Source organism: Anguilla anguilla, chromosome 1 (genome assembly GCF_013347855.1).
Source record: "Anguilla anguilla isolate fAngAng1 chromosome 1, fAngAng1.pri, whole genome shotgun sequence".
Taxonomy (NCBI): Eukaryota; Metazoa; Chordata; class Actinopteri; order Anguilliformes; family Anguillidae; genus Anguilla; species Anguilla anguilla.
Window position 1 is genome coordinate 30011808 of NC_049201.1, and position 24238 is coordinate 30036045.

Sequence of the window (24238 nt, forward strand, 5' to 3'; positions counted from 1 at the left end):
ATTCCTAAAATGTTTCCATAGAGACAGGATTACAATGGATGGGGTGAAGTCCTGTTTTGGGGAAACAATGCAGACAGGCTTACAAATACACCCCACCCCCCCCAACCCTGTGAGACTTTCTATATGGCAAAGAAACCAAAAAAACTCATGGATGGAAGAGAAGGAGAGAGTATTACATGTTCAGAACAGAACTACTGCTGTATCATTTTGTTTTGCTGCTTTATTTTAATCAGTGAAACAAACATGGCTCAACAAGCATGGGGAGATGTCCCAACTGAATTCAAGAGGGAAACTCACTTGAGTGAGTTGCTCAAGTCAGGCTGGAATACTGACAAAAACTTCATGATTCACTGAGAAACAGACAGTCTGCACAGACAAGTGGGTTTAACCTAAAGTTTGAATAAATAAGTTCCTGTCAAAAGGCAGTTACATCAAGCATGCCTTCGTGTCCTCATCACCTGTTTTCGCTTTGTCATTATGGGGCATTGTGTGTAGATTGATGAGAATAAAAATGAATTTAATCAATTTTATAATAAGGCTGTGATGTAACAAAAGGTGGAAAAACTGAAGGGGTCTGAATACTTTTGAAGGCACTGTAATAAAGTCAAACAGAATGAAATGAGAAATACTCATATACAGTGAGCGCCATAATGTTTGGGACAAATGCATTTTTTTTCTTGATTTGGCTTCAAACTTCACAATTTTATATTTGTAATGAAACAACTGACATTAAAGTGCACATTCTCAGCTTTTATTTAAGGATATTTTAATACATTTTAGTTGCACCTTGTAGGAATTACAACACTTTTTATACAAATTCCCCCCATTTCAGGGCATTATAACTTTTAGGACAAACGGCATCACAAGTGTTTCTGATTAGTCAGGTGTGTTCAACTGCTTGTTAAATTGCTTCCTTAGTAAAGTATAAAATAACTTTCAGTATCTAGTGTTGATTCTAGTCTTTTGATTGCCTTTGGAGTCTGTAAGTGGCATTTGTCAAGTTGTGCTATGAAGCTATGAGGCTGAGAAATAATAAAAAAAACAACCAGAAACATAGGCCAAACCTTAGGCCTACCAAAATCAACTGTTTGGAGCATCATTAAGAAGAAAAATAGCATGGGTGAGCTCAGAAAAAGACCTCTACCAAAGAAGTCTTACCATAACGTAGAAAAACTCCAAATATCTGTCCTGACAGATTAGAAACACTCTTCAGGGCGCAGGTGAGGATGTGTCAGTGACTACTGTCCGCAGAAGACTTCATGACCAGAACTACAGGGGCTACAGTGCAAGATGCAAACCACTAGTCAGCTGCACAAACAAGATGGTCAAGTTACAGTTTGCTAAGAAGTACCGAAAAGAGCCTACAGAGTTCTGGAAAAAGGTCTTGTGCACAGATGAGACCAAGATTCACTTGTATCAAAGTGATGGCAAGTGTAAAGTCTGGAGGCCAAAAGGAACTGCCCAAGATCCAAAGCACCCCCCTCATCTGTGAAACATGGTGGTGAGGGTATTATGGTTTGGGCATTTATGGCTGCCACAGATACTGGCTCATTTGTCTTCACATATGACATGACACTGATGATAGCAGCAGAATGAATTCTGAAACATATAGAAGCATCTTATCTGCTGAGATTCAACCAAATGCCCCAAAACTCATTGGACGGTACTTCACCCAACAGCAAGACAATGATACCATCCTGATCGGAAATAAAGTGAACATGCGTTTCATATGCTGAAGAGAAAACTTAGGGCAACTAGCCCCCAGAACAAAAACAAACAAAATAATAACTAGCTGAAGATGGCTGCAGTATAGGCCTGGCAGATCATCACCAGAGAAGATACTCAGCATCAGGTGTTGTCAATAGGCCTCAGACTTCAAGCAAGTCATTGCATGCAAAGTACTAGACATGAATATTGTCATTTACGTAACATGAATTTGTGCCAAATATTGTGGTGCCTTGAAATGGGGTGCCTCTACATGGTGAAACCAAAATTTATAATAATACAATTTAATAAAAACTAGGAATGCACTTTAACTACATGTGAACAATTTTGGAGTACAGAGCCAAATTCTGAAAAAAACATGTCTTTGTCCCAAACATTATGCAGCTCACTGTATTCAGCTTGGAATACTCACAGGGTATTTGTCTTATTGAGAATACAGATGGTCTGAGGTTCTAAACCCAAAATAAATGTCAAAGCTGCTTTTTAAAAATAGGCTAAAGGACCCCCATCAGATCCAGCCAGTGTTCTCATTCATCTCTCCCAAAAAGTTGGAGCAGGACATAGTTTTTTAAACATTAACAATGTTGTTATCATTACATCTATTAAATTATTGAGAGAAATAAATCATGATTCCTATACTCCACACACTCTACAATGACTCTGTTTTCCGTGTCTTTTCAGGACCACATTGGCAAGGCGGGCATGTTGGACGTAGTGCTGGTGAGTGGAAGTCAGCTTCCCGCCAGTGGAATGCGGCACAACATTAATACCCCCTTGTCCACCCCTGAGTTGAGCTGACACCTACAGATGCAGCACTTTGGAGGGCTGGAGGCGTGATGTCACCGCATTCAGGAGTCACATTCTGCTTTATGCCACCCAGGGTGACACCTAACCTTCACACACATGATCATGGGGCACGGAAGGATTACAGTCTATCTGAGGTGGGATAGCCTATCTGTCCCACGATGGAACGGTGGGACATCCTTAAATGGCCTTTCTGTGGGCCGGGTCCAGGTGACCAAAAGGGGGAGCACCTGGAGACACTATAGGACTTAAATTCAATTCAATTGATTCAATCCAACCCAAAGAACTTCATTATCTATCGTATGCCATGACAGCCCCAGTGAAGTGATCTGATCTTCAGTCTCAAATCCTGATTATTGCAGATTGTTGGAGATTGTTGTAAAACAAGGATAGAGCTGTCACAATTAAACTGAAGTGCTGGGACTGTACCCACCTCCAATGAGAATCATACAGCATGTTTTTCCAAGAACTCAAGAAAAGGCTGTGCAAACAAACAAAGAATGTGGTGACATTTTTGGGGGAGGTTTCTTCCTTGGATTTTCCAAGGGGGATCCGTCATCACACTGAGACGATGAAAAATACCAAACAAATGTAATTATTTCCATAGAACTGTGAAAAAGACTAAATTTGATTTTCCCCTGAACAGCAAAAAAGGAAGAAATAATGAGGAGGCATTCTTCTGCTACTCCTAGCTGACTCTAGGATTCGTTCTAGGCCACCTGTTCATCATGGCTGCACATACGTCAGAGGCTGCCAATTGCAGCTGACGTGACATGGCCGCGCTCATCAAAACAAGCTGTTATAAGTGCTGTTCTTCATGTTCTTCGAGGGAAAGAAGTGCTCTGAAGCATCTGAACCATACAGGGACACCCATCCTTTCTTTCAATTTACATCACTCTCCATTACGTTGAACCCAACACAGGGACACAAAGATGAACTAGAAGGAGAAACATTTTTTTTAAATACTTTTTTGAAGTCTAACTAATCTGAAAAGATTTTTCCACAGCTAAACATTGTAATTGAAATGAGAATCTGGGGTAAAATGTATCTCCCTTGCCAGACAAGCATTTACTGCTATTGACATGCTGAAGACTCTACTGGGATAAATGTTACAAAAATCCCTGCTGTTTATGTAAAGACAACTGTCAGACCATTACCTCAACAGAGGCTGGGTTTGAGTTCAGGGGTGTGAACTTTCAAGTCTTTGCCACATCCTGAAAGAACATTCTGGTTTGGCATAAATACAAACAGATAAATGTCTCCCAAATCTGAACAAGTTGTCCTTTAGTCCCAAGGGTGCCCTGTCCTTCATCACAGGTAATCTAGGTCCATTGTGACATCACTGGCAGAAAGACCAGGCAGCCTGTAGACAGGGCTATGACTGCAGGGCAAAGGAATGTGCTATCACTCGGTGCTGAAAGATCAGAACATGCCAGTGGAGCACTGGAGGAATGGGGGAAGGGGTCAGGTCACAGTGATGTAGGTGGGGGGGGGGGGGGGGGGGGGGGGGGGGGGGGTGAGCCCAGGGGAGTAGGGGAAGCCCACACAGAGCCCTGGAAAAAAAATTCTGCAGACAAGAATAGGACTGACACTGGCTGGATCCAAAGGAGAGGTCCCTACAGCTATTTTCAAAAGTAATTTAGACATTTCTATGAGGAAATGCAACCCAGGAAAAGTGTGCACTTGGATGTGATTTATGAATCCCCGTTGGGTGCACTGGCACTGTGACTATACATGCTTGGTACATCCAGCTAAACACTTTTCAGAAATGTACTGTATAAGTTCCACTTATGCATTTTCACTCACAATGGTGTGGTACTGTGCTTTTTTTCAGAATGACTGCCTTACATGTCTCTAACATAGCTAAACATTTCAAGCATGGATCAGGGGTTTCTTATGCTTGAATAATGCTTGATAATGTCATGCAAATTTAATATTTGAAAGTTGTTTTTGTGCATCATATTTCTTAACTCACATCTTTTCTGTACATTCAAAACTGAGGAGTTTAAACAGACTTCATACGTCTCAGTTATAGTTTGTGTTTCAAGGCAGCCTGCTTAAAATGTAATTAAACCACTCAGTAAGGTCACATGCTGTCATCTCCATGGCACATTAAGCAGACTGTGAAACCTCACTGTGAACTTTGAGACGTTTGGACTAGGGATTGACGTTGCTCAAAACAGAATGCACATGCTCTTTGAAGCAAGGCCCTTCCCAACAAACTTAAAGCTTCGACTGCACACGAGCAACTCGGACAGTGATCTGCCCTCTATGCACCTTTTGTGCATCAAAAAAACAAGAGGGAGGAGACTGGGTAAAGTCAGAGCACACACAGACTGTCTGACTGATGTTACTCAAAGTTTTACAGGTGGTGAAATGCAGGTGCTTCTGTTGTCTCCCCCTGGTGGTGACTGTGTGTGGTGGCAGGATACTCCTGTCCTCTCCTGATTATCGTCTGCCTACTCACAGAACCCACGTGTAATTGGAATGTGGTGACGGTCTGGCAGGAGCAAGTAAAACACTGTTGCCACGGCCAGCAAATTCAACAGATGCCTGCCGGGGCTCTAAGCTGTGCTGGGAGTGTATATTAACCCAGTCCTGTATTCCTGTATTCTTGACACGTGAACAAGTGAAATGCATGTAAATGCAGAATTACATGCAGAAACACATATGAGGGGTCTCTTCGGAAATTATTAAAAATGTACTCACATACTCACATATGAAACACACACATACCTACATACTACTGTGTACTCACACACACATGCAAAATATTCACACGTAGCAAGCGTACATTCATATGAAAAACTAGCACAAAGATGTATACTGACACATACACGTGAGACACTCACACATACACAAAGAAAACACACATACAAATATGCGTGAAACACTTGCACATACAGTACATGTACACTGTTGTATACTGACACACATATCGATGAAACTTTCACAGACATGCAACGAAACATCACACGTATATACGTGAAAAACTCACAGATACACATGGGAAACATGTATATATATGTATATATATATACACAAGTATATATATATATATATATATATATATATATGTGTGTGTGTGTGTGTGTGTGTGTGTGTGTGTGTGTATGCAACTGTACGCAACTGAGTAAATTTCACTATATCCAGAAGGTGTTTCATTATAAGTGGAAGGTAGCTTGTTCCTGAAGGCACACAAAGTTCATCGCTAGTGCCAGGCAGTTAATTATTTGTGCAGCAGAAATGTAAACCTCTCATCACATCAGTTAAAAGTGAGTAGAGGATTATTTTCATGCTATGTAACACTTGGGCCTACTAAAATTTGAATTGAATTTGAATCTAAATTTATGTTCCAGATAAAGGGAATATCACTGCAAATTATCTTAGCTCTGATATTATGCAGCTGTGCTGTGCATAATATTTCTGGGATTTGTGGTGACGCTACAAGTGTAGTTTACATTTTGAAAAAGCAATGGTAAACACTTCCATGCTGCAAGCAACAGCAATATTTCTGTTTTAATGCTAAAAGATTTTTAATGCTAATGTGTGAGATCTGTACTTTGATTAGAACATTACAACATTTGCAGACAAGTTCAGGTAAATCTGCCTAAAGTCTATCCTAGTTCATCATTTGTGACCGTGTTACTCCAACAAATACAAATAAATTGTATTATAGTAAAAAAAAGGTGCAAGAGGTCAAAAATTCAATGATAAAGAACAAAATAAAACAACAATTGCAATGGATATTGTGATAAGTAGTAAATGAGCATAAATATATTTAAAATTATTTGCCAGATCACATAATTGAAACTTGTGGACTCTAACATACTGCCTTCTTAGGTCACATGATCCACAGGCATTTGTCAGATTGTTTAAGATACACAAATCCCTGAAGTAGGTGCCCGCATTCTTTTAATCCATCAGTAGCCCCATAGACCAGTCCAGTGTCCCACCCCTGAAATCGATAGGACTACTTATTTCTGTTACTTTATCTGCTCTGGCTTGCTGGTCCTTTCAAAGTTCTTCATGGCCAGGATGTGTGGTTTGCAAATCTTGCTTATGAGTGCAAACCACCTCTGAATGATTGCTTATGCTTAAGTAACTGAATACTTAACTAAGAGGTTATGCATTTGAATCACTGAGACGGTACAAGCCTTGCACTCATGAGTAAAGTAGTTATAGTTCTCTATGCTAGATGAAAATATCCCATTGTATACAATGCCAATCCAAGCAAAACAAAAACTGTACTACTACGACTACTGGAACAATGAAGTGAAAAGGAAAGCATACCTCTTCCAATTCCATTGCTCGGTACATTAAGATATAACTGACACTTAGTCTTATCTAGTCTTCACCAAGTCCTAGCAGTAGATAAATCTAACCTTGTGTGTCAAATAACACAGACAACATACAATATACAAAGAACAGATTTTACTTTGTAATTATATATTCAACCACAAATAAGCCAACATGCAGAATCCATCTCTGGAAAAGTGCACCCCATTTCATAAACTTGTAGAATCCCCTTTAGCAGAATTATCTTTTGGTTTTCACCAAACTTTTTTATTAAATGAAAATTATCAGTTAAATTTGTGGGCGTTGTGAGTCGCATTTTATGTTAGATTCATCTCCTCTTAGGACTTGGTGAGGACAAGATGTGTTAAGCAAATAAGAACAATTCAATAGCTCTGAGCCACTAATATTGGCAATTACAATATTTCAGCGGATAAGATGTTTCCTGCTGATTCAGCACTTCAGCGGCATGTTCAAATTAACCCTCATGGGTGGGGCGTCTCAGAAATCTGAGAGGGGTTAATTTGCATATGGTTCACCCACAGTACTTCACCCCACAGCTTCTGTGCTGCGAACATAATTCATTGCCTCCTCTTCAGTGACCACTACCATGCGTAGACTTCAGTTCCTGTTCACCCCTCCACTACTGCACACCCTCTCTTTGAAGATTGATATAAAACAATGGGCTTTCCTTCCTATCTCCCTCCCTCCAGGGTGGTAATATGGTAATACCCCCCTCCCCTTTCCCTTCACAGTAGTGAACATTGGTATCTCTGCTCACCACTCTCCTCTTTCAGGGTGGTGTAATATGGTACCACCCCCCTCTGTCCCTCCACAGTGGTGAACATTGGTATCTCTGCTCACCCCCCCCTCCTCTTTCAGGGTTAGGGTTAGGGTTAGGGTTAGGGCGTGCGGGCCCCCTCACCTCTCCCGCTCCTGCTCCAGTAGGTTGGTGAAGTCGTCGCTCTTGTTCATGTAGTCGGTGTGCTTGTGCTTCTCGTTGTCCAGCTCGTGGACGGTGCGGCGGTGGCACTTCTCCGCCAGCAGGAGCTGCTCCAGCATGCGGCGGTACGTCTCCCGGCTCTTCTCCTCCAGCCGGTCCAGCTGGGGGGACAGGGGACATGGCAGAGACCCTCAGTGTCGGTCCCGAACGCTTGTGTCGTCCGTATCTCAGGGACTACCATCAATTTGGATATGGCTATACGGCTCAGTTAACACACTTCAAGGGCAGACTGGACCGTGCCAGAATTATGCCTAGGCCTGCTATCGGGGTTGGAATTTGGTCTGTGAGATTGTGGGGATGGGGGTTGCAAGCACGGACCACAGGGGCTCAGGTCTCTTTCAGGGGCTGAGCTCCCCCTGGTTCCCCCATAATTTGAATATTGCGGTACGTTCTCGCTTAAGCTTTTGTTTTCATTTCTGTCTGGAGAGTCTCAATTGGGGGGGTCAGACTCCCCTCAAACCCCCCCATAATTCACACCTTGCCTACTATTCCGAGGGAACTGTGACTAGGACCCAATGAGCTTTTTTCCCCACCATAACCAGAGTAGTTTTCCAGTGGTACTGTATATCCTGTAAGGTTTAAAATTGTAACCGGCTCACGAGCAAATGCACTGGATGACAGCATGCACTACGAAGCTCCTTTGAACAGGTTACAGGTGATACAGAGGCAACAGTGGCAAGTTTGAAAATCCCAATTAGGGAGAATAAAATGGATGAAAAGAGGAGGTTTTTGTCACTCACCTCTGCCATGGGCGTCTCGTAGACGTCATCCCCGAAAGAATGGGAGTGTATCAGCAGGCCGTCCCGATGCAGAGCTCTGAGAGCCTTTTCTGGGACGGCCGAGCCATAGTGAGCCTCCAGGGCCTCTGGACGGGTGCGCTCTGACTTCAGCATGTGGATAATATCCTCCCGGGCCTGCGCGATGGGATAAAGATCTGCTGAGGGATGGGACCCAGAGTCACTGAGCAACAGGACACAGAGTCACTGAGTGATAGGACACAGAGTCACAGAGCGACAGACAGAGTCACTGAGTGATAGGACAGAATCACTGAGTGATAGGACACAGATTCACTGAGTGATAGGACACAGAGTCACTGAGAGACTGACAGATTCACGGAGTGATAGGACATAGAGTCACTGAGAGACAGACATAGTCACTGAGTGATAGGACACAGAGTCACTGAGAGACAGACAGATTCACGGAGTGATAGGACATAGAGTCACTGAGAGACAGACATAGTCACTGAGTGATAGGACACAGAGTCACTGAGAGACAGACAGATTCACTGAGTGATAGGACACAGAGTCACTGAGAGACAGACAGATTCACTGAGTGATAGGACACAGAGTCATTGAGCGACAGACAGATTCACTGAGTGATATGACACAGATTCTCTGGTGATAGGACACAGAGTCACTGAGAGACAGACAGATTCACGGAGTGATAGGACACAGAGTCACTGAGAGACAGACATATTCACTGAGTGATAGGACACAGAGTCACTGAGCGACAGACAGATTCACTGAGTGATATGACACAGATTCTCTGGTGATAGGACACAGAGTCACTGAGAGACAGACAGATTCACTGAGTGATAGGACGCAGAGTCACTGACAGTCAGGACACAGAGACAATAAGCGACAGGACATAGATTCACTTACCATTTTGAAAAGTATCATGCATTGAAAAGTAGTATGAAATGAAAAAGGGAGTTCGGAAATAAAAACATAATTCGGAAATACATCATTCGGAAAAGTGTCATTATGAAATGAAAAAAGCCATTCGGAAATACAACATGAAATAGTTAAATAGCCATGAGGTGGGAATTATTTAATTATTTCAAAATAAAATGTAGAATTTATTTATTTATTTATTTATTTATGTAATGATTAATTTAATTTTGGCACATGTAGTCATCCATAGGTTGGATGCACATTCACATCCATCATTTGAGGGAGCCCCTGGTTAAAAAGATCATTTGACTCCACTTATTGGCAGACAAAAGCACTGTCCTGAGAAGCCAGACAAACAATCTCACAGCACACAAAAAAACATTTAGTTTAGTTCCCCTGTATAAAATTCATAGGCCTTTACTTTTTTCAAAAAAAAAATTCATATCTTTAGTCTAGTTTGGTGTATTTTTGAATTGCCAATGCACTTGTATCCTTTCCTGTAATTAGCCTGATTTACTGATTTAGTTGACTCATAAAGCATTAAATCAAATATCAAAGCATCATACTTTGTTATTAAATCACACTGTGAGTTTGGAAGGAGCCCACAGATCCAGCCACGTATCCAGGCTGGTATCTGAACATATGTTCACATTAGAACTCGCTGATGGCTGGTTTTGAACAGGTAGAGCATGCAACTCTATGACAACTCTCGCTGGTTGAGGCAGCAGTGCACTGATACATGAACAGAGACACTAACACAAAAAATTCAGAACAGTGTGATTTTTGATCACGCAGTAGGAGGGTACAGTTACTAATCTGAAATGAATCATACCCAGAGGGAGGCTGTAATGAGGTCTACATCTATAAAACGTTCACAAGATTTCAATCATTGTACGGGGCTAGATTTTTCTGGAGCTTATATATAGAAAAATGGATTTGTTTGGAGGCATGGAAATGACCCACCTACTGTTCCATCTCTCTCTCTGTCTTTCGCCTTGTTTGGCAAAAGCCACAGTGAAGTGAAAACTATAATGTGAACATCCCTTTGGTCAGAAAGTAATTTGCCAGCTCACCACCTGAACAAATCCCCCACCCTCTTCTGGGAAAGAACTTTAGAGGCAATGTGAGAAGGGGGTGGGGATTAGCGACAACTGGCTGGTACCATGTGAACTACAGGCTATCTGCTGGCCCGTTGATTGACCAATAACAAAGGCCACTGTGCCAGCCAGCCTCAAGTAAGAATCTACAGCAGGGATGGGCAATATCCATTTTTCAAGATTTTAGACCAACTTCTGCTTAATTATTTAATTAGCCCAATAATTTAGATGAGCTGACATTTTAGCCACATTCCGTGACATGAACAACAGCTGATGAATGCTCATGTGTCTATATGCCTGCATTGTACAGTTTCTGTGGCCTAATCAACGAGTTTAGACCACAGAAGTTGGTGTTGGAGTGTTTGACTAATGGTGGCAACAAAAACTAGTATACACACAGGCCCTTTCTGGAATGTAGTTTCCCAACCTGGGTCTAGAGAGACCTGGCCTCTTTAAAACACCCTCTTAAAATAATGAAAAACCTGTACAATAAAATGTGATGAAAGTTACACTGAAAGGGGCATTTGACTAATATATAATTAAACAATGTTGGCCTGCATTCCGCTCTGCATATCATATTAATGCTATGTATCCAAGATACTGGTGTTTATCAAACTAAAAATCCCAAAAACTATGACTAACTATGACCAGAATAACAAAGGGCCAGATAGCCACAGACTATCAGATGGTGTCTGTGAGAAATGTGTTTCTCCTCTGACTAGCATTGAGTGGCTTGCAGGGTGTAGACCAGGAGGGTGCACATACTTTAGATGCAGTGCTCTAGGCACATAACAGCAGGTGATACAGTTGGAACAGAAGATGCATAATAAGGTATATCCAAACTTGGGAGAAAAAAAATGCAGTCTGTGCAGGGGTAACCTGAGATTTAATGAGATATAACTCTGCAACCCCAGTACTCCAGATTCTTACCTGAACCTCTCCTTCCATTATCCCCATAAACCTGAGCAGTTGCTTTCTGGAAAGATCCATGAATCCACACTTTTTCTTACTCATCCTGCAGGGTTTCTGGGGCCTTTTCGCTGTTTCAGAGATCCCCATCCCTCCATCTTTTTCCTGCAGAGGTTTAGCCTTCTTCTGTGAACCCTGAAGGTTCCCACCATCTTCTTCGCCATTGGTTGTTTGGGGGGCATCAAGCTGACTGTTGGTCGGGTTCTCCGGCTCACTGTTCCGGGACTTCATGACTTTTCTGCCTGGACACCGACACAAGAGTGAAATGAATCAATGTTGTTTACCACAGTCCGGTTATAATAAGGTTTTAATAAGTCATGGCACAGATTTATCCTTCTCCCAGTCCCCTGCCAACCACGAATGAGATCCAGTTTAGTTTTTGAGGCCTGCTATCCAATTACAACTGCATATCAAAACAAAAACATTTTGCAACAGCTGATTGACGTAAAATGGTCCAGGGTAACGTGAGACTGAGCAATTCTTCAGCTACTTTATTAAATGACAGCCAGCCAATTAATGTATTGAATTGCACTGAGATCAAATGAACCGGCAGTAATTAAAATCCATTTCAGCTTCATGGACAGTGTCTATGTTACGTGGTATACACTGACACTCCACTATGTAGTTATACATTTACATTTAGTCATATTCATAAAGAAAACAGGTATTATGATAACTCGACATGAAAGCACCTTGGAGGAGAATGCAAGAAGTACTGTATGTTGGATTGTTGCGGACGGTGTATCCATGCGCGCAAATGAGCTGCAGCGTGGATGCACGCACTGAGCATGTTCAGGCCTTTCATATGACTTTTCCAGAAAGGCGAGCACGCGTGCACATCCAAAATGTTTTCTCAGGTGCCGGGCAATAAAAAATGAAATCCACAAAAAATGCCTGCACACTGCCTATTAGCTCCCAATTGTGATTTGTTTTTTATTTTTTTATATGCTGTGAAAGATATCATTTCAAAATAAGGGTACTTAGGGCATCATTTCACAATAACAGACTTTAGAATTAACATGTTAAATCCTGCTATTCAAGAAATAAATAAATTCATCAGTTATATTGCAATAGAAATATTAGTTCCTCAAATATTTTAAAATAAACTAGTGAGCAATATTATATTATGTGTTTGTATTATGTGTTTGTTTTGACTATAAGCTATGTATATAGCTTATTTAGAGAACATAGACAATATATACACAAGTACACCTTTATGGCTCACGTATCATTATAAATCAATATCTATGTATTCCGCTACGCAATTGTACAATATATTAGTCAGACACCATACAGAACATGGCAAGAGAATTAGGACTATAAAACAGTCCAGTTCAGAAAAAAGGGCCGAATGTCAAATGGCAATTCATTAAGACGTTTGGGAGAGAGTGTTGCTAGGCAGGCGTTCATACAGTGTCCCATTATGCGCTCTATTTGACTGTAGGGACAGTTAAAAATGAACATAAAGAACCAGTGAACCATTACATTACATTACAGGCATTTAGCAGACGCTCTTATCCAGAGCGACTTACACAACTTTGTACAAAGCATTTTACATTGTATCCATTTATACAGCTGGATATATACTGAAGCAATGCAGGTTAAGTACCTTGCTCAAGGGCACCAACACGCATTTAACGAACATGTATCTTACACTATTTGACAGGTGTAGGTAGAGTTGGTGTCCCATGTTGGTTGTCTCTCATCCAAGGAGCATCCATTGATTACCTCCATACAGGTGCAATGCCAAAATATCCAACATTCGACTGTATAACTTGCATATCAAAAAGTCAAATTGAAATGAACAAAATATTGATCTGTGTAATGCGTGCATGCATTAATATGCGGTGCATTCACAATGCCACCAAAAAAAATTAAATAGATGCAGCAGCATTTGAGCTTAAACCGGCCTGGGTTGGTTTAAACATGAATGCCTTATTGGCCACCAAACTTGCGCAATGCAAAATGCTTCTATTGACAAAATCCCTAATGTGGAACTCAACCCATGTTGATATACAGTATGGGTTTAATGCAGACCATGAAACTACAAAAACAAGCACAGGCAACAAATATTCCATTTGTGGGAGACTTAACAGACAATTCCACTTGCATCCAGGCACATTTCCACTAGGGCCTACGTTGTCATTAAAATAGGGCTCAATATTTGTTTTCAGAAGCCTGTTTAAATATTGACCAACTGAAAGCAACTGAGATGACAAAGTTTGTAATGAGACTTCAGTGAGAGATGTATAAAGAGGGATTAGGAACCGTGGGGTTATCTGAGGGTACGGCAAATTGTTCTTAGACAATTTTCAACCTTTCAAGGTTGTATTTCAATGTGTTTCATGGATTTCATGGCCTGAAACTGGGATAATTATTTTATCTCTCAAAAGCCACAAAATTGCATGAAATGCCTTCCCTTTAAAAGGGAACACCTGCATCTGCTCCTGATTATGAGAGCTACATAGACACACACCAAGTTATGTGTTACTCAAATACTTCTGGACACCCAAAACAAGAGACAGGGTAATAAGCCAATGTCAAATTCTTGCTATGGTTTTAAAACAAATAAAAGCTGTTAGTGAAATATACCTTCCATATTGTCCCTTTCATTGGCATACAGGCCCACAAACTCATGTCACTATGTAATTGTGCTTTGTGTACACATGCTACTGTGTTAGAACAAGGAACCTTTCAAGAACATTTTTAAAAAGGTCTGTCTTTAACTCATAAACTTACACGATTAACTCACTGGTAAGCTGTGAATCCCTTTGAGTGTTGGAAGACAGGGAGATATCTCTACATCTTTAGTCTTGCCTCAGTTAGGTTATTAATGGAGTTCTTTAGTGCTGACAAAAGACCATTATAGCCCAGCACATTAGCACCCTTTAGGGATTTCACTGCACCTGTACTGTTTTAATCTTAAAGACTCCTGTTAGTCTTTTTAATTTAATATATAGATATAAAATATTTATTATAGTCATTTTGGAAGCAGAAACACAATATTTTTGATATTTTTAAGCAACTTTATATGATCAATGACCATATGCCTGAACAAATAAAACTGCATTTAAAATTCTGATAGGAAATCTCATGAAAGATGTATACTGGCAGGCAAGCTGTTTGACCTGAATGCTAACAGAAGACCATACATAGTCCCAGGCTTCCCGTCAGTAGGCTGTGTGATCGCTACAACATCAGTATCAGATAACAACTGAGTGATGGCCAGTGCTTGCCCACACTTACCACTTTACTTGGCCCACATACCATGGAATGACGGTGATGAACCCATCCGAATCTGGCTGCCAGAACCCAGCCACAACTCTACCTTGATGAGACCATGGGCTCTGTTTTCCGGAAACAATGTTGCATGGTGCAATGCAAAGCCGATTTCACACGTAGTTGCGTTCTAAAATGTCACATGACTTTTTTTAAGGCAGCACAAGCGCCAGCTACAGTGTCAAGCATCACACCGAGGGGCATCATAGCAGGTAACAACAGGACGAAGCCATCTTTTTCTATTAGTGCTTTCTTCTGCTCAGTCTTTCACAACTATCCTGGATCGCCTCCTTGAGGTGCCAGGTTTATTCACGCCACAGGGACATATCACATGTTGAGTTGGCCTGGCATTGTCATTTGCGTTTGTGTACTTATGTAGGGTATGTTTCGGGCCTAAAGCGAGTGGCACGCCTGCCAACAGGGTGAGGGAATACTGAATATACTATCAGTGGGTGTGGTACAGCTGCATTTGTTAATAGCCAATTACCTCTTTTCATTCCCTTTAAGATCTGTGCACATTGCTGCAGGGCGTGTTGCCAATTTCTATAGTCTACTGCTGCAATGAAAGACGCGGATAACGATAAACTAATCTGATGTTTCTCACAAGAGGTTCTATTGCAAGGGGTTGGGATGTCACTGTTTTTTCAAAAATTGAGTTAACAAATCTCATAAATAAGAAAAATTAATTCAAACTTGTTTGAATTTTCGTCCGTCAGAATTAGAACACTGCCTAAATGTTTATTACGGGTCAGTTTTAATTTCCTATTAAACCTTACATGCCAAAAAAATGTTTTTTTTTTCTTCGCTCACATATAATTTTTTGTTCAAAAAATTCTGGATAAGGCAATACATGTTCAAGCTGATTTTAACATTTCCACCATGCAGGAAGATACTGTACATTAGACTGCTTAGTTATGATGTCATAAACTAATACATATATGAATTTGTAATGAGTATTACTTGTTTCACTCAATTGCTAATTATTTCTACATATTTGTTTTATGTTGATATTACAATGAAAAGATTGTCCAAGTTACATTTATTGTCATACTCATCACGGGTGTAAGAAAAAGAATGAAATGTAGGACCAGTGCAGTATAAGAACAGCAATAAACAATTAAAAATATAAATAAATACAGGAATTCAAATTATAAAAAAGAAAAAAAAGACAATGAAAAATAAATGCATTTTTCCTAATTCTGGGACTTATATCAAAGCCAAACTGGACAGCATATGATCCATGTGGGCATGGTAAAGCCCCAAAATGACCAATACACCAACGGTGGCCTGCACCATACGCCATAGATGTGGTCTGGCCAGGCGGGCGGCGAAAGGCGCAAACGACAGACTGGAATGTCTCAAAATGCGAAATTGATTGACAGACCCCCAGCAGTGGCTCCCCTCCCACTTCGGCACACGTGAGTCATGAAATTACCAAACCACTCAGGTTTATAAAAATGTATGGCGGAAATGCCATTTTGCCAGTGCGACTGCCCGCAACATGCCATTTGCTGGCCGGAAAACAGAGCCCCATGTCTCAGGTGTGATATACATTTGGGCTACATTTTGCCCTGATAAACCTTACATGTGGCTATTTACAGTTGTGCCACATCTGGCCTAAAATTCGAATGCTACACAAACCTCATGTGTGGTTGGTTGCATTTGGGCTGCTTGTGGCCGACAATACACTTTCCATTACCATTACTGACCCGTAGGTGCCTAAACTCCATATTATTTGGCCCAGAATCGTCTGCTATCTGGGTACACCACAGTTTATACTGAAATCATAACTGGCTGTCTGCTGGAGAAGACACATCTGCAAACTGTTCTCTCTTGCTCCTCATCTTTTTCAGTCATTGATTTACTGTATTGTTACGACACCAACGACAGACCTGAAGGAGTTGTATGAACGAACCGCTACGTACAGGGTTTTATAATCCAACCCGGTGCAGCACCACAGTCAACATCAGTCATTCTGCTAATGCGATGACGCTGGGATGCATATTCAGCGTGTGACATCACTTATCCCCCTGCAGCTGCCGACGTCCATGTCCCGGTCCTGTGTGGGGGTCATTTCTCATGCCTTGCACGGACACCTTGGGGGGAATTCTTGGACATTTGTGGGACCCCTGGGTATCCCCCCTCCTCATCCAGTGAAAGCTAGCACAGTAATGGATGATCTAACACAGAAGACAGCAACACAATGGGTGCAAAACCTGGCCAATGCTGTAATGTAGAACACACAGAACTGATTAAGTCCATGGCTCGCACAAGTGGCTCATATGAATCGCCTTTTCCTATCCTCAGTTTCTTTTTGTGCCAGGTAATAAGATGAACATGAATATTATTGATGAAGCGCACTGAATTGAAAAAAGAAATACTTAAGAAGATACACTAGTCAATGCTAATGAGCTGACAAATAAGCTAATGCCATGTCCTTCCTGTTTTCCTTCTGGGAAGAGATGGATGTTTTATGGTAGGCTATATTCATGGAATACTAGAACTATAAATCATGGATTGTATTGCATAACATATTTATGTAATTAAGAACAGTGCTTACAAAACACTGCACTAATCAAACATGCAGGTGGCCTCTACGGTGGAAAGCAATGCATTCTGCATCAGTTTTTTTAATAGCACAACATTAATATCTCTATATATTCAGGAGTAGTAGGTCAGCCAATAGCGAAACTGCAGTGCATTGCTCATCTAAACTGCACTTGCAACCTCTAAGCAGTTAGAATTTTCTTGTCTACCTTGAAGCAGTTGTAATAAATGTAATCCATATTTTATTCTGACAATGACAAGGTGCTCCTGCTGTAATTCTTCCCATGTTCAAGTATGACTTTGGGACTTTTAATGAATTGCAGATAAGTAAAAAAAAATCACTCAACCTCCTCTGTGATGTCATGTGAGCTTTGACCTCTGACTCATGCTCTCTCTGCAGTTTTGAGGTAGTTCACAAAACACTTTTTCCTCAGAAATTTTGCAGTTCCTCTGAAAAAGATTAGTCATTTCGATTTGATGCCTGACGTCAGTCTGGCAGCAAGGAAGGCCCTCAAAGCTCCCGTAGGGGCTTTGAACAAATCCTGGATACAAACATCATAGGGACCGTACACATCAACTGAAATTTCATTGACCCAACAAAAACAAGATGTTCAATATGTTCAATATTTGAGAGACATTTAGCCAAGCATAAATGGTTGAAAATGTGTTTGATACACAAGTGTTTTTGTTATCTTCAACAGTGCTCAGTAGAACTCAAATCATAGCACAGGCTATTGAATTCTTTCCCTTTTAATCTCAATGTGCTATTTTCCAGGTTCTTCAGATGAAACAGCAACTCAGCATCACATCAAATGCCTCAAATAGCATGCAACCTTATCAAGCCTTTGAACTAAACCTGATATCCCTCAACCACATTCCATAGTATCTCAGTACCAGCACCAATCTTTTTGTAATGGCTGCTGACTAAACGCCAACATGCATCTTGTGCTTATAGTCAAAATCTACTACTTGAGGATGAAGTGCTGCGATTTATTCCAGCTGAGAAAATTCCCAGTGATTCAGACTGGAATTGTGAGAACATGGTTTCCACAGTCACAGCCAGCCTGCCAGAATACAGACTCTGGACTGACCAGATGGGTTACTCCTTCCATCTTCCCTTACTTCACCTTCAATGGGGGCAAAACAAATCTTGTTTTAAGAATATGGAGCTGACCATCTGGTTAACCTATAGAATCTGTGGTCAGAGTCAGTGCTTCCACTGCTCCTCCAGCCAGGTGTTGTTTATACATGAGTATGACAAATATGAGACTCACACAGAGAGACAGCACTCACACATACATGCTGTACAACATAGTTTTGTGAAGAGCAGCAGTTTCCTTCTGCAGGCTTGAGTCGTGTTGGCGCAAGAGCTATAAAGGAGGAGAATGCTTCATCATGCTGCTATGTATGAGGCGACGGGAATGGAAATTTTGATGGTGCGCCCTGTGTCATGGTGCAATGAGCCTGCTTTTTTCCTTAGCACAGCCACCTTTCCACACTAATAATCAGTCACCCGAATAACTGAAGTTGGCTGCTTTCATATTTAACTGTATGCATGAGATTGAGAGGACAGCTATTCAGGATGTGGTGCAGGTAACAGAGTAAGAGAGGAAGGAACTTTGGTCATTGTGGACCTGGGGATATTAAGCTTGAATGTGAAGTTGACACAATAGACGTGTGTTTTACACATGCATAAATTGGCCTTACTTGTGCAGCATTACAAAAGTCAGATTTTATTATTCAGTCACTTTGGAGGTGCATCCCAATACAATAATTCTATTCTAATAAAGGTGGCATGTAATTCAAATCGTGGTGGTGTGGAACTCCCACTGATAGAGTCAACAGCACGACAAACACCAACCAAACACAATATTCAAAATCAATTATGTGCTTTTTTTTGGAAAGCCTCGGGCACGCAGACCCCTTGGAAAACTGCAGTCTTGGTGGATGAGGGGGTGTACTCGACAGATACACGCCCTCCCTGGGTGATCTATGTTCGATTTTGAGTTGGCCCACATGATTCCCAGTCACAGTTAGAGCTGACACCGGTCGGGGTTCAGTTCCGAAGCCACGAGGGGCACCCCTGCATTGAGGACTATCACTTTTAACACAATGGACAGCCCGGGAAGCCCTTGGGAAACACATGCTTTTCAAATGCGAGTGTTTATAAAATGTGGAGCAGCTGGACTTGACCGTGCCAGCAGTAAACGCCGAAACCTTGACCACGATACTAAAGGTCAGGCATTTGAGAAGGTTGGGGGGGAAGGCCTGGGCTAAAGTTGGAATGAATCCCTTCCACAATCCTTGATCTGATCCCAGAGGGTGGCAGACCCAGCTGTCCAACAGCAAATTTTAAGAGTATTTATAGACCCCCCAAATTGTGTGGGAGAGGATAAACAAGGAAGTAAGTACCATTGTGAATGGACCCCCACCACCGGTCGACCCATTAGTCGTACCCACTTGGTTACAGTACAGCAGCAGGCCAGATCAACAGTTGAAGGGTTGTGTCCAATATTTGGGCTGGACAAGATTTAGTTGGTAGATGGTAAATTTAACAACTAAAGATCTCTCTCACAGTGAGCCATTGAATCCACTTACTGCGACTGTTCGGGGCCTCATGATACAGAGCTACAGTGGAGCTAAACTGGGAAACAAACACTGGATTTCCCCAATCAGAATAAACCCTGGTAACTGCAGTGTGATATAAAAAGGAACATGATGACATGCTAACAATATCAGTGATCTTCACTTGCATGGTAGTGTACTTGGCTGTTTCCCACAGAATATGGGGACTGGCCACATGGGAAAAGCCAAATAACTGTCAATTCAGAAGAGACCGATGGTAATTTACTGTCACAAGTCTGGTAATGGGTACAAAAAAAAACATACACGGTTAAATATACCACTTAGCACTGTAAGGGCAATAATAAAAAGGTGTAAAACATACGGAATGTTTGCAAATATGCCAGGAAGAGGAAGCATGTGCATGGCGTCTCCACGGACAGTGAGGAAGATGGTGAGGGAGGCCATTAATAGCCCAATGATCACTGTTTAAGAATTGCAGAGATTGGTTTGTTTCTTGCGGTCAACAAGTCTAAAAAAAACATTAAATTGCACCTCCATACCAACTAACTCTTTGGAAGGGTGGCACGAAAACAGCCCTTACTGAGCACAACAAACAAAACCAAGAATCTGGAGCTTGCCAAACCTCATTGGAATTATGACTGGAAGAGAGTGCTATTGTCAGATGAGACCAAAATTGAACGTTTTGGTCATACACACCATCGACATGTTTGGCGGCAAAAGACGAATGCATACAGGAGAAGCACCTCATACCTACAGTCAAATATGGCGGTGGGTCATTGATATTTTGGAGATGTTTTGCTGGCAGTGGTCCCGGGGCATTATTTTGAATTCAACAAAGTACCAGGAAATTCTGGCAGAAAATGAGGCTGTCTCTGCTAAGAAGCTAGGACTTGGTCATAGGTAGATTGTCCAGTAGGACAATGACTCCAAGCATACATCAAAATGTAAACAGAAATGCTTAAGTGAAATCAACATCCATGTTTTCCAATGGCCATCTCAGTCCAGACCTAAATTCCATCAAAAACCTGTGGTCTGAACTGAAGAGGGGGGGTCCATAGTGCAAACCCGAAGTTCTACATGGAGCAATGGTCAAAAATCCCTCCACATGTGTTCTCTAAACTTATCACAAATTATAGGAAAAGACTCATGGCTGCCATCTTTGCCAGGGGTGTTTTCACAAAGCATTAAACCAGGGGTGCCAATCATTGTGGAACCTGTTTTTTTGGGGAAATATTTTTTTTAATGAATAAATTTAAGAATTTGGTTGTTTCCAATGAATCATTAACCAAGCACACTAGTTTACACATGTTGGAAAATAAAGCTTATGTCAATTGCTGTATTATTGTTTTTAGTTTAGAATTTTTTTTAGCATTTTTTGTGCGTATTTATCAAGGGTGCCAATAATTCTGGAGCCCACTGTATATTCTTACTGTGTGGTGACAAAGTGAATAATTGGTCTTCTTCTTCTTATATTATTATTATTATTATTATTATTATTATTATAGTAGCCTTTATGCAGTTTTTGTTTGCTGTGGTAAGGGTCAACGTATGAGCCCGAAAGAGAGGGTGGTTCTAATTTCACCGCTGTTGCTGGTTCCTGTAACTCCTGTGATATGGAGGAACTGACAGTTGTTCAACACTGTCAAAACTCTCCTGATCCTTCAGCCTTCGGAAGGTCCCAAACAAGAGTGATTAAGCAGCGCTAAAACCCATTTGTGCCTAAATAAGGGAAGATGAAAGAGGGGGGGCACGACTGGAATTTGGCAGCAGGAGGACGTCTCCACGCGCAGGCCTGATGCCATGAGCCATACTCCAAGACGTTTCCTCCTTGGCCAGTCATGGCTCTGAACATTTGTGAATATTTGAAGAAAAGCAGAAGAAATTCCCACAGAATGAGCTTCACTTCAGTTCAGGGGCAGAAGAATTATATACACGTTAAGAACTGTATATCTCTGGATTTGATTGTTGACAACTGGAAACTAATCCAGAAGAAATTCAGACAATGCGGGAAGATATCATTATCTTCATATTTCACTGTGAAATACTCCTGATGTTTCTTAGAGAAGATCAAGAAGGCACCAGACTGTTTACTTTGGCATCTTCTTTGTCATTACTATATCACCACCATGACTAGTTAGTACAAAAAGAGTAATTTCTAGTTCTCCTTGAGCAGCTTTGAGGACAGCATTCATGCTAATCGTTCATTTTGTGAATACAGCCCGCACTACATCAAACAGACTTGTGACCTTTTAGGCAGGTCAGACATGAGATGGGAGAGGCCCATACTTGGCATAACTTAAATGAAACATAATTAAAGTCTTGCCTTCAGCAGTGCTGAATCATTGGTGGGAAAGACTAGATTTCAACATCAAAATTGAGTTTTAACTATTTGTCTGTGCTCCATAGTACGCTTAATTGCATAACCCATTTGTCAGCTAAGTTCATGCGATTAGATGGGGGAGCCCAGATGAGTACAGTATTAGCCTTTTAATTAAGTGGATTCTACCGTATAACAATAAGGCAAAATAATGCAGTTTTTCCTTTTAGTCAGCAGTGAGTTATAAGGCTCTTTGTAACGTCGTTTTGCTATATAACAAATTAAACACATGCATTTGCAAACACGTTAACACTTTAGATAGTGCTCATATAAAACAGTACTATTATATAGAATTTCTCATTTTTTAAAAACCAATACTATATAAAAATCCTATAATATGGGAATATTCAGAATATGGGAGATTACGAGAGATTGATCCTAAACATATATACTATATGATTTTAAATTCAAATTTATATTTTCTTTTTTTCAAATAATTTATATACCATTTTGCTAATGTTCATTCTTTACTCAGGTGCTTATGTTGCTAAATAAACGCACTTCCCTTTTCTCATATATCCCACTCCAGATATTTAAGGTACACACAGATTGAGTATTATACAGTAGACTTTACTGCATATAGTTATGTGGTTCTATTAATATCAAATATAAATATTACTTATGCTGACATGTGCAACAGAAGCAAGCAGAGTATAACTTTTCAGGTTATGTTACAACTTGTAGTATCCTCTTCAAGACATAAATACAGTGGTCTGAGACAGGCAGGAAATTTGGCATCCCAGAGCATGTGCTTTTACTGATCTCTCCTGTGCTCCAAACAAAGGAGTGAATCACCTCATGACAATTTACTGAATTCTTCAGAATACCACACTGGTTGCTCTCACTTCACTTAAAATCACAATCACACCTGGTAGTCCAAATAGAAAAGCACACAACTTCTACATCCAAAAAGTGGACAAGTAAAAAAAAATCTAACACTATTAGTATAGTACCTTTTTATTGGCATGACTTCACAGGACAGAGTGAATAATCACTTATTGTAACTGTTAGCTGTTACAATAATCACTGTTATTGTAACTTAGCATAAGTTAGGTCAGAATAATGTTCACTGTGTGAACTGAACTGTGTTCTTGGCTATGAATAACTGTACAAAATGAGTATTGTACCATATCGAACCTGTGTTTTGTAGTTCCAATGACCTTGATATGCTCTTTTGTATGTCGCTTTGGATATAAGCGTCTGCTAAATAAATGTAATGTAATGGCAGAGGGTTGTTTGCTTTCCTACCAATTAAACCCATAACATTTTAACTTTATCTTTCCTTGATTGGTTGCCTCAGTACTTTGCTCACCACTGACTCCTATTGCGTGCTATTTTGAGGTGTAAAAAAAGAAAAAAAAAAAACACTATTAAGCCTTAGAATTGTCTGCTGCTCTTACATTTCTGTGTACGTCAGAAAACCTGCACCCTACTCAGCTTCTTTGGGTGGTTTGACATAATTAAATATCACCTTAAAAGGGTATCCTGAGGAGTGGAGACAGGTCAATTTCAGGTTGATATATAAATAGCAGATACAGATTATGGCTGGCTGAGACATGGTCAATCCTATATAGCGCATGGTAAGTCACCAGGTCAGGTCTTTATGTGAAATGTTAAGTGTGATGTTTTTAGGGCTTACAGGGTGCTTGTCTAGCAAAACAACTCACTAGTGCAACAAGCACCATGGCTAGGAATCAAATCCAGATTGTACCATTACATTACAGAGCGACACAACTTTTTACATAGCATGTACATTGTATCCAATTACAGCTGGATATACACTGAGGCAATGCAGGTTAAGTACCTAGCTCAAGGGTACAAAGGCAGTATCCTACCAGGGAATCGAACCTGTGACCTTTAGGTTACAAGACCAAATCCTTGC

At 40.8% G+C, this 24238-nt stretch overlaps 1 protein-coding gene across 3 annotated transcripts in view; it reads right to left on the bottom strand.

Annotated features, from left to right (window-relative positions):
* Positions 1–24238, bottom strand: part of LOC118213347 (filamin-A-interacting protein 1-like) — a 42983-nt gene that overhangs the window by 12040 nt on the left and 6705 nt on the right. For all 3 annotated transcript variants that reach the window (XM_035392266.1, XM_035392259.1, XM_035392248.1), the window contains 3 exons: positions 11529–11809; positions 8569–8742; positions 7751–7929 (listed from right to left, as the gene is read on the bottom strand). In XM_035392266.1, the coding sequence (XP_035248157.1) occupies positions 7751–7929; positions 8569–8742; positions 11529–11809 (634 nt within the window). The remainder of the gene's footprint in view (positions 1–7750; positions 7930–8568; positions 8743–11528; positions 11810–24238) is intronic.